The sequence below is a fragment of the Rhagoletis zephyria genome, unplaced genomic scaffold (assembly GCF_001687245.7).
Source record: "Rhagoletis zephyria isolate East Lansing unplaced genomic scaffold, Rhagoletis_zephyria_1.1 Rzeph_scaffold_15502, whole genome shotgun sequence".
Classification (NCBI taxonomy): domain Eukaryota; kingdom Metazoa; phylum Arthropoda; class Insecta; order Diptera; family Tephritidae; genus Rhagoletis; species Rhagoletis zephyria.
In genome coordinates this window covers 1-11,460 of record NW_016172569.1, presented here as the reverse complement: position 1 = coordinate 11,460, position 11,460 = coordinate 1, and the positions used below count along the sequence as shown (strand labels likewise).

The following is an 11,460-nucleotide window of genomic DNA, read 5'->3' as shown; positions in this document are numbered from 1 at the left end:
TTCCCAAAATATTTTGTTGGAAGTCTTAAAATAAAATAGATTTTATAATTGCAATGGAAACACAGTACCCATTTTTTTGTATGGGGAGTGATGCAGTCTAATGTACATACATACATATGTACATATGAATGCATAATACGCCAAAATTTTTCGAAAATAAAAGTTTTTCGAACTAAGTTTCTTTAAGCACTTATTTTGGGAAAACATTTTATAAGATTTCGTGTAACTATTCCAAACGAACCGAATTCCACAACTTTGGTGAACATTTTTTTTGCGTATCACTGAATAGCAATGGTTAGAATAAAACAGGTGGGTCGATCTTTTAGGAAACGATACATTTTCTTTTTGCTCTTGCTTCTTTTGTAAAATATACTTTTTCAGTGGACTTAGTAGCTTTTCACTCAAAGCTAACGATATGTAATTTTGAGCGTACCGAAAAAACTTCCCCTTACAACCCGAATATAAATTCTTTTTGCAAAGTAGTTTTGAAGAAAAATTGGCCAACCGCCTTTTTAAATCCTTCGTCAGATATTCATCAGTTACAATCGGACTTTAAAAATACCCCTTCCTACCGCCCTAATGTACCATCCTAGTATTACTAAATTAAAGCTGGCACGAAATCAGTACATTCCTGCTAAGGAAATATTTTGATTTTTCCAGTGTAACTATTTCAAAAACCAATACGGTATTACCCAATATAGGTGTCACCGAAAAATGTAAAAGAAGAACCCTAGGTTCGGCAAAAAAAAAATATTCGAAATTTCCTTGCAAAAATTCTTTGGACCCTGGGGTGTACGGCGGACCTTTTTTGTTTGCTTGTATGATGGGACGGTCTAATGTGCATACATACATAGAGTGAGTTTGCTTAGCCATTACAAGTTTGCTTACATTCATCTAAGATCACAGCATTTTATTAAATTTATTTTGCGGCAGTAACTTTTTTTTTAAATTTGATTTATTAAAATTTAATGCGACTTTAAGTTTTCTGATAACTAACAGATAATGTAATGCAACAAAATGCATTCAGTTTTAAACAAACTTGCGTGCGGGCAGCATTAGAACCTTAAACCCAGTATGGTGCGAAATGATCTATCAACAGCTGAGAGAGAAAGTAAGTACTCTCATAAGTGGAGGATGCTATTTAACAGCGTCTTTTCTCTTACCTGAAAGCACTCTCTCGTGATTAATTTTTTTATTTTTTTCTTTGCAGAATCTTCACTGGGCGTGCGGCATCTACAAAGTATGCTGATTTTCTTTGGGCTGTGTACGGTTTTTATGATGCGCGCCAATCTCTCCGTTGCCATTGTGGCTATGATGGATCGCAATTCAACAAATCCAGATTTTCCGGTGAGTGTGCGGCTTGCATGTGTTTTTTTTCTTCTTGTTTACTTTAACTTTTTTACACAACTACAATTTTTTATGGTTCCAATAATGGACCTTCTTCACCGCAGGAGTATGCCTGGTCGGAGCAAACGAAGTCATTGCTGCTCAGTAGTTTCTTCTGGGGTTACTGCCTAACGCAAATACCTGGTGGTCAGCTATCGCAACGGTTTGGCGGCAAGGTGATGCTGCTCTTTAGCATTGGCATGTCGGGAGTTCTCGCTCTATTTACCCCGATTAGCGCGCGTTTGGGCGATTGGCAACTGATATGTGCTCTACGCTTTCTACAGGGTTTCTGTCAAGGCGTCATTTATCCCTCCACACATACGCTGCTGGCCAAATGGGCGCCACCAGCCGAACGTGGTGTGCTCGCTACGCTATGCTTTTCCGGCTCACAATTTGGCACGATTATTATGCTAGCCATCAGCGGTACATTAGCTGCCTCGGCTTATGGCTGGCCGAGCATCTTCTATATGTCCGGTTGCTGCGGTGTGCTCTGGGCTTTTGTTTGGCTCATGTGGGGCGCTGATTCTCCACGAGCATCCAAATTGATTAGTTCAATCGAAAGGGACTACATTGAATCCGCTTTGGCGGCACTTTCAAAGCGTGAGAGTGATGCGATGGCATCGAAGTTGCCAACGCCTTGGCTGCGCATTCTCACATCGGTGCCATTCTGGGTGCTGCTCATCGCATGCTGCGCCTACAATTGGGGCTATTGGACGCTGATGACACAAATACCTTCGTATATGAAGAGCGTACTCGGCAAGGATATCAAAAGCAATGCATTGCTGTCGGCGTTACCTTACACCGCAAATTTGCTGCTTGGCTTGGGATTTTGTGCTTTGGCGCAAGTGCTGGTGTCGAAACAGGTGCTCAGCACCAACGCTAGTCGCAAAATATTCAACACGATCGGTATGTGGCTACCTATGGTGGCGGCTGTTGCATTGGGTTTCGTTGACGCCGGTCAAGCGAATTTGGCCGTAGTTCTACTGACAATAGCTGTTGGCGCAAATTCGGCAACATTTTTGGGTTCATTTGTAAATCACATTGATTTGTCGCCGAATTTCGCCGGCACTTTGATGGGCATAACGAATTGTGCAGCTAATGTTATGAGCGTATTAGCGCCACTTGTTGTTGGTATTGTTGTTACGGATGCGGTAAGTGGGTGCAAAAAGATTTTGTAATTATCTATATTTGCATATCTAATTTATATCTCCGTTTGCATTGCAGACAAACTCAACTCAGTGGCGCTTAGTGTTTATTATTATGGCTCTGTATTATTTTGTAGGTAATTTGCTCTTCATAACGCTAGGTAGCACGAAATTGCAATCATGGGACCAACCGGTGAAGCGGCGTGTGACGCGTGACCATATCAAATTTCAAGTTGTAGTAAGCGAAAAAGATCACATCTAATCTGTGCGTGTTTTTTCTTATCACTTTTGGCAGAACACAAGCGGCACTTACGTGTGGGAGAGCATTAAGATTTATCTAGATATAAAAAAAAAACACGTTTTCTAAATGAAGATTTTTTAATACGAAGTGATTAGACATTTTTTAGAGAGAATAGCGAGCACTAAATCCAAATTTAGCCCAAACAGGAAGAGTGGACTTTGTTCGGGGCAAAACCGCACATCTTGTATTTACATCTCCTGAAGTCATATGAAGAACGCACTCCTTATAGATTATTGACAAAAATGAAGTACTTAAAGCGGTAATGTAAAAAATAAAACAATCTAGAATTTTAAGCAAAAAAATAATGATATATTTCAGATTTAATAAACTTTGGAAGTGCGAAAAAATTTTTTTTATATTTCAATTTTTAATAAGACGGCAGGATTTTTCCTAAGGAAATCGAAAAAAATTAATTAAAGGAAACATCCTTTGCACTTTTTATCCTTCCGTATCCTTATATATTTTATAGGATTTAAATTAAACCAGGATTCTCAAAATGCATTCAAAATTAGAAATATTTTTAAAGAATATTTTTGACATGTGCCAAAAGGATAATTGAAAACAAAAGTTTATAACTAATCTTGTCCTTGTCTTGTACTGTAATACGGGTAGCCGTAGTCGGAACTACATAAAAGTTTTAATTGGATAGTTTTTAAGACAAAACTAAACAAAATGGGAGGGTATGCGCTAGTAAAACAAGTTTTTTTGAATAGTCTAATATGCATATGTACTAGTATGTGACTTTTCTGCACAATCATTCTCTAATACGCCATACAAAAAGTGCAGTTTGTAGTTCTTAAAATAAATGAAGATAGCAACACCCAAATCTAACTCAATATTTACTCAAAGATTTAATTTATTTACGATAACGTAAACGTGTTTTATGCAAATTCCTTAGCAGTTTTATTAAAAAAAAAAAAACAAACAATACACCTAACTTTATAAAATGTATTAGCTCATTCTTCATTATGGGTCATTCCAGCGAATATGCCACCACAGTTAAAAAAAAAAATATTACATAGATTGCGTTTAAGTCTGCGACACTACTTAAGGCGGTAAAATATCTTTTTAGAAATCGATTTAATTTTCACAATTTTCTTTGTTTATACTGTTATAAACGTAGCCGTAGTGCGTCTATTTTTGATACAGTTCCTTGTGAGGAGCACATATGTAGTTTTCTCAACGCCGAAGACATTTTCCAATATTACATTTACTAAAAATATATGCCATGCTTTTTAAATGTCCCCGTTGTCCGCTGAAAAATTTATACTCAAAAAACGTACAAAGGATACCCAAAATGACACGTTAAAATTCTTATTTTAATTACTTTGATTTTTCATAAAAATTAAAAGGACATTATTAAAATAAAAAAAATATTAAATAAGTTACAAGAACTCGTCACATTTGTTATTAAAATGGCTCAAGCTTTTTATAAAAAGTAATATTACATTAATAAAATGAATTTAAAAGTGAGTGACACAAAAGCACACGGTTCCGGAGATTTGCCCGAATATCAAAGAAATACCGTTCGCAAAAGAAAACCAGTCGGCGTACAATAATTAAAAATATTTTTTTTTTTAGTGGTGGCTTATTATTTGGGTCGTATAATGCTGTTCTTGATTTTTCGTTTTTACCACCATAAAAAAAATATAAAAGGGGGGGATAAAAAACATCACTTTGTTTGGAACTGCCCCGCTTAATATTTGGTTTTTGTTATTTTTGGCCTATATAACAATTATATTCAAAAATTTTATTGAGCTTGACGCCGTTTTTGTGAAAAAATGGTGTGGAAAAACAACAATAATTTACGCATACCTAGAGTGCCTATTTTTCTGTGAAAAATTATGAAAGAAAAAAAGTTTGGTTTTTGCAAAATTTAATTTTTTAATTATTTTTCATAAAAATAAATAAAAAATGAATAAAATCAAAAATTGATAATATTACTATTCTATTTTCAACAGTAGTAGTGGCAACAATAACTAACGCTTGAGTGAAAGAATGGTTGAAATCAATTAATTTTCAATAAAGTTATGGAAATTGTAAAAAAAGAAACCCCATATATCGATTTTTATCAAAAAAACCAAAAACCTTATATGTCCGACAAAAGTTTTTTTCGAGCAAAAACAGATAAAATACGGGTGTCATTACTTGGAGCAAGAAACAATGCAATGGTAAGTATCAGATATAAAAAAAAAAATTCGGAAAATTTTTCTTATGAAAAAAAAAAATGCGTCAGCAAAAAAATTCTCAATTGAAATTTGCACATTATTATACTGAAATTNCATTAATAAAGTTCAATAAAGTTATGGAAATTGTAAAAAAAGAATCCCCATATATCGATTTTTATCTAAAAAACCAAAAACCTTATATGTCCGACAAAAGTTTTTTTCGAGCAAAAAAAGATAAAATACGGGTATCCTTACTTGGAGCAATAAACAGCATATTTCATTTTTATCGAAAATACAAATCCTGACCAGTTGTCTTCAAATGGAAAGCATCAGACATAAAAAAAATTCTGAAAATTTTTCATATAAAAAAAAAAATGCGTAGAATAGTCAGCAAAAAAATTCTCAATTGAAATTTGCACATTATTATACTGAAATTTAATGGGCCATAAAATTGCATACCTGAATTCTTTTTAGAAATTCGTTTTAAAAAGTTCGCGATTTTGTTGGAACTTTCGTACGCTGTTTCAATCTTGGATTTAAATGGGGTTTGCTAAAATATAAGCCATGTTTTAATACAAAATTAACAAAAAGATTTTAGCATGTAAAACATTGCGAATATTAACAAGAAAGAGCCGTACGCTCAATTTTGTGAGTAACGGTATGTATATGTATGTATGTATGTATGTACTCACAAACAGCATCACTATTATATTTTGGTAAACAAACATATATACTTATATGTAAATACATACTTAGACACCATAGGTTGTCACCATCAATCTTAAGAAGTTGAACAGATATGAATAAGTTACATACATACATANAGCCGTACGCTCAATTTTGTGAGTAACGGTATGTATATGTATGTATGTATGTATGTACTCACAAACAGCATCACTATTATATTTTGGTAAACAAACATATATACTTATATGTAAATACATACTTAGACACCATAGGTTGTCACCATCAATCTTAAGAAGTTGAACAGATATGAATAAGTTACATACATACATACTTATGGTATATGCGAAATGTATACATACACATATGTATGTGTGGTAAGATGATAAGAGTTAATCAGCACCATAAATATAAGTTAATCTTAAACTCAACTTACTACGTTTATATACGTAGAACTTATTTATATTCGTATTAAAAAGTAAATTTTAAGTAAATGTATGTGTCCATATGCGTGTGCGCTCGTCTTCCGTAAAATCATCATAACATCGAATAATTTGCTTTAATTAATTAATATTGAAAACACACATAGGATTACACTTTTAATTGCCAAGTTACTTAAATAACCCACTTCTTCCACAGCGTTTCGGGAATGGCGTCAAAAGTTTCTTTAACCATTTAGTATTTCTAACAATTTGCAGAGGTTAATTTAATTTTTGACTTTTTAAGTTAATGCAGCCTTGTGACAAACCAAAGAATGCAGTTTATTTCTTTCATTTCAGATGAAGATGATAGTTAGTATTTATTTTAAACTTTCCACAAGTGCAAAATTTTAGAAGCTTTCCATTTCTCTAAGTGATCGCACGCAACATTTTTGCACTCGTCGCTGGTTCAAATGTTAAAATATAAATCACTTGTTTGAAATTTAAAAATTTTAATCGTTAGAAATGGAGAAAAGTACCAAGTATGAAAGTGGCAAAAAAGGTTAGTGAAGTGTGACAAAAAAAAGAAAAAAAAGGATATGGATAATTAAGACCAAATTTTTGATAAAAAGTACAGATAAATTTTAAATTTGACTTGAAACAAAAGTGTCTTATCAAGCTGTATGTAAGATAACTAGTTGACGTCGGTTTTGTCGCTAAAGTTGTTAGGCAGGACTACGCCAGACATTGAGTACATTTTGGGCAACTCTTCCCTAGATTGCATGTCTATATAACTGTACTTTACGGCATTATGTAGATTCTGTCATTAGGATTCAGGTAGATAAAGGTCAATGTGCTTCCAGCTTTGCAGCCCCGACCTATGTAGCTCATGTGGTCTGCCTCGTTATAGGACTTTCTTTCTTAGTTATTTGCTATCAAAACAAGCGTTGTTCTTTTCAATAGAATGAGAAGTTCCCAAGTACCTCTACCCTTGAAGGAGGCACTATTCAGATTTCATTCGAAGTAAAGCATTTGAGTGTACTCCTAAACGGTAAACTCTTATAGAAGTCTCACCTTGAACAAAAGATCTTCAAAGGCTTAACAGCGTTCTGGCGATGTCTTTGGTAGAATTTAGAGACTGTCATTTAGTGGAATCCTGTGCATTTACGCCTCTATTATATGCCCATTATCAGCTATCTGTGGTGTGGTGGAGCAGACTCCCAACCAATAGTATAGAAAATGTGCTTGCCAAACTTCAAATAACGATTGCAGTCGCTACAACAACTGGGGCAGGAAATGGTAAGTCCTCCTCTGCGATGAATAGACCAGGTGAAGAGGGACTTGGCTTTACTCTTTATTTCCAATTGACGTCGGTTGGCACAGATTTCTAAAGCGGCTCCAACGGCAATCAAGAAGCAGAAGAAGAAGACTACAAGCCAAGGTATTTACAATAACAAAGGTCATGGATTGCGTGTCCGAAAATTAGTAGGGTGGAATTAGTTTGCGTGTCTGCGTTAAAAGCTAAACGGCATTTGTCAGCGCTCTAATACTTTCTAACTAGTTCGGAAATACAAGTCCCGACAGAATCATTTTGGAAAAAATAAGGCACTTGTCCTACCCTGAGTGCCACGTTATTCGGGAGTACCCGTTACTAAGATATCTGACCACTTGACTAAAACGAGCTCAGGTATTCTTAGGCCCGCAACCAGTTAAAGCACTGCCACAATCGGTCGTGGAAGGCACCGTCAGGAACTGGATAAGTATTTCGCTCAGGAATAACTGGAAGGCTCGGAGGGGGCTTCAGGTGGGCAAAACCCATGTTACTCTCAATCCTAGTAGGTTTAGCAGTGTATTTTCTTTCATTGAGCCTGTGGGACTTTAGAGAACTTGTGGCATTGCTAAGTGGTTACTTCAGGGCACTACTTTATATATATACAAGGAAAATTTGAAAGTTAGGGGGGGCTCGAGCACCCCCCTGCCCCTACCTGGCTACGCCCATGGTTGCGGGTACACTCACACTGACATATATTGCGAAGTGTGTGTAGCAATTGTTTACGGAGTTCTGCCAGCGCTACCCATGCCTGCTTTAATCCTTTGTCGACCGGCTGTGTCCAATGAACGCGAATAAGATTTTATTGTCTTCCCATATAAATACCTAATGCTTTTGAACTGTGTAACTCCTTTCCTTCGCATTTTTTCATATCGACTGCTGAGTGAAAGATCGACCTATCCGGCAGCCAATTCGAAAACGCCCTATCTAAAAAACTTCAAAATGTATTGAAAATATGCTGATATAGGACCTTTTTTCATCGAATTATGAAAAAGGCCGTTCCTCAACCAAATTCTGAAATAGGATGTTCTTCAAAAGTTATTTGAGATAGGGCATTTTCGAACTGGCTGTCGAGATAGGTCGATAGTCGATATAGGTCGGCAGTCGATATAAGTCTATACTTTTTTGATCACATAAAATTTTATAAATTTTTTTTAATAATTGGTATTGAACGTTAGGTAATGCCAGTTTTTTCCGCGGTACACAAAGAGTTAGAGAAATCGATTGATTTCGGCTTATTGGCATAAATCTAAGATATCAGCGGCGCTAAATCGAAAATCATTCATACGGAAAGCCAGGCCAAAATCACTCGAAATTGAGTAATTTTTTGGCAACCCGAAATTCCGCGCTTGCCATTTTCGAATGATGTTACCTGTCAGCACATCCATAGCTGCTTCGCTACCAGACATTTATATCTATCCATATGGGCCTCGGAACTTGTATGGCTACATCGACTTCTCATAATCATATCGCTGGCTTAAAGTGAAAAATTGCTAAGTCTATTTTTTATAGATTCTACACAGGAGAAAAACAACTTCTTATAGCCATTTTCGTCAAGTATTTTGCATAAATTGGAATAAAACACTTTGCGTATTTTTTGCAAACTCCATTCGAAGCGGAAGAATTCAAGACTCATTCCAAGATTTCGTATGATTTTGGCCTTATTTAATTTTCTGTACCTTTCTTGGACTTAGCGAATTTGACTTTGCACGCGTGACTGAAGTGAATTTTCTTCTTCTTATTACACCTATAGCTCACCCCATTCTATGAGTATTTTCCAGCATTTTAATAAACAATTATCTGAGTCTTAAATTTATCTTAATCTTATCCCTAAATAATCTTAAACTTAATCGTAATCTAAATCTTAATTTAATCCTAATCTTAATGTTAATCTTAATCTTACTCTTGTTTTTAATCTACTTATAATCTTCATCTTAATCTTAATTGGAATCTTAATCTTAATCTTAATCTTAATGTTAATTTTTAATCATGATATTAATCTTTGTTCTGATCTTTATCTTAATCTTAATTTTAAGCTCATTCTTAACTTTAGTCTTAATCTTAATTTTAACATTAATCATAAGCTAGTCTTACTTTTAATTTAATTTTTAATCTAAGTCTTAAGTTTAATCTTAATATTAATCTTGATATTAATCTTTGTCTTAATTTTGATCTTAGTCTTAATCTTAACTTACTTTTTATATTAATCTTAATCTTAATTTAATCCAAATTTTGATATTAGTCAATCTCAATGTTAGTCTTAGTCTTAATTTTAATCTTAATCTTAATCTCAATCTTTATATTAATCTAAATCTTAATCTCAATTTTAATCTTAGTCTTAATAATAATCCAAATCTTAATATTAGTCCTAATCTTAATGTTATTCTTAAGCGCCACCATTCTTCTGTCGCTTTTTCTTTACATGGACGTTTGCATTTATACCCAACTGATAGAGAAGAAGTTTCAGTTCAACAAGTACCTTAAGTACTTTTGGAAACTATGATTTTTTAATTTATCTTCCTTCCAATATTAAATTATGAGATTTCACAAGAAGCGAACTTTACAACTGAACGCTCTTAGATAGTCGATCTATTTTTTCAACCAACTTTTTTTTAATTTTTTCGACACGCAGATTCCTTTTTTGGTGCCCGACATGTCCAGTGTTTCATGGTTTTCCTTGGCCTTACTGTCGCCTTTACACACCGCGTTAATTTTTCGATGGCAATTGTGGCGATGATGGACCGTAATTCAACAAATCCGGATTTCGAGGTAAAAGCCGCAACTGATTTCAAAGCTACAAACTAATCAAACAAAAAATTCTCCCTTTCCTAGGAATACAATTGGTCAGAGCAAACGAAATCATACCTACTCAGTAGCTTCTTCTGGGGCTATTTCATTACCCAAATACCCGGCGGTCAACTGGCACACAAATATGGTGGCAAAATTATGTTGCTGGTAAGCGTGACCGTCAGCAGCTTTTTGGCAATACTAACACCACTTAGCGCACGCATCGGCGATTGGAAATTAGTTTTTGCATTACGTCTTACGCAAGGTCTCGTACAGGGTTGCATTTTTCCCTCAACACACACGATCCTCGCCAAGTGGGTGCCACCCGATGAACGCGGTTCAATTGGCACCTTCTGCTATACGGGCGTACAATTCGGCAGCGTTGTTATAATGGCCGTGAGTGGTGCCATTGCCTCATCCTCTTTCGGTTGGCCTGGTATTTTCTATATATCGGGTTTGGTTAGTCTACTTTGGGCTATTGTATGGTACATCGTTGGCGCTAGTTCGCCGAGTGAACACAAATGGATAACAGATTATGAGAGACTATATATCGAATCTGCTTTGGTGACATCGGCGAAACCAGAAGAGGAGACCGCACACACAAAGACACCATGGCTAAAGATATTGACTTCTGTGCCCTTCTTAGTTATATTGGTGGCGCAAACCTCATTTGGATGGGGATTTTGGACACTGCTCATACAAATACCCTCGTATATGAAAAATATTCTCGGGCAGGATATCAAGAGTAATGCGCTTATGTCGGCATTGCCTTATCTCGTTAATATGTTTTTGACTTTCGTCTTTTGTGCGTTGAATAACTATCTTATAAAGCGAGAATACATCACCATACATACGAGTCGTAAACTTTTCAACACCATCGGTTTCTGGGTGCCGGTAGTGCCACTCATACTACTCGGTTACATGCGCGAAGGTCAAAGCAGTTTGGCGCTTGGCCTACTCGTCATCACAATTGGCACGAATTCGGCAGCATATTTGGGTTTCCTCACCAATCACATTGATTTGTCACCCAAATTCGCTGGCATTCTAATGGGTGTGGCCAACTGTAGTGCGAATTTCATTGCCGTTATAGCACCCTTACTTGTAGGGTTCATCGTCACTGATACGGTAAGTGTATGAGCTTGAAATGGGGAAACATTTGGCGAGGTTATCGAGATGAGGTTATAGATTTGTATCTAAAAAGAAAGCTCTTAAAGACGTAGTGATTTAACCTCCTTAGGCG

The 11,460-nt window shown here is 35.6% G+C and overlaps 2 protein-coding genes across 2 annotated transcripts; both read left to right on the top strand.

Annotated features, from left to right (window-relative positions):
- The first annotated feature begins 1,043 nt into the window (after positions 1–1,043).
- Positions 1,044–2,841, top strand: LOC108379055 (putative inorganic phosphate cotransporter). The gene is made up of 4 exons (XM_017635373.1): positions 1,044–1,111; positions 1,211–1,347; positions 1,452–2,537; positions 2,611–2,841. The coding sequence occupies exons 1-4, from the start codon at positions 1,075–1,077 to the stop codon at positions 2,791–2,793; spliced, it is 1,443 nt and encodes a 480-aa protein (XP_017490862.1). The 5' UTR covers positions 1,044–1,074; the 3' UTR covers positions 2,794–2,841.
- Positions 2,842–6,495: 3,654 nt separating this feature from the next.
- On the top strand, positions 6,496–11,454 carry LOC108379056 (putative inorganic phosphate cotransporter). Its single transcript, XM_017635374.1, has 3 exons — positions 6,496–6,665; positions 10,066–10,202; positions 10,266–11,454. The coding sequence occupies exons 1-3, from the start codon at positions 6,629–6,631 to the stop codon at positions 11,355–11,357; spliced, it is 1,266 nt and encodes a 421-aa protein (XP_017490863.1). The 5' UTR covers positions 6,496–6,628; the 3' UTR covers positions 11,358–11,454.
- Positions 11,455–11,460: the final 6 nt, after the last annotated feature.

Bases quoted from the DNA above. Each gene is read 5' to 3' on its own strand.
- LOC108379056 (XM_017635374.1), top strand. From the start codon at position 6,629: ATGGAGAAAAGTACCAAGTATGAAAGTGGCAAAAAAG. The intron at 6,666-10,065 runs GTTAGTGAAGTG...TTCGACACGCAG, and splicing joins GTATGAAAGTGGCAAAAAAG to ATTCCTTTTTTGGTGCCCGA. The intron at 10,203-10,265 runs GTAAAAGCCGCA...TCCCTTTCCTAG, and splicing joins CAACAAATCCGGATTTCGAG to GAATACAATTGGTCAGAGCA.
- LOC108379055 (XM_017635373.1), top strand. From the start codon at position 1,075: ATGGTGCGAAATGATCTATCAACAGCTGAGAGAGAAA. The intron at 1,112-1,210 runs GTAAGTACTCTC...TTTTCTTTGCAG, and splicing joins ATCAACAGCTGAGAGAGAAA to AATCTTCACTGGGCGTGCGG. The intron at 2,538-2,610 runs GTAAGTGGGTGC...TTTGCATTGCAG, and splicing joins GTATTGTTGTTACGGATGCG to ACAAACTCAACTCAGTGGCG.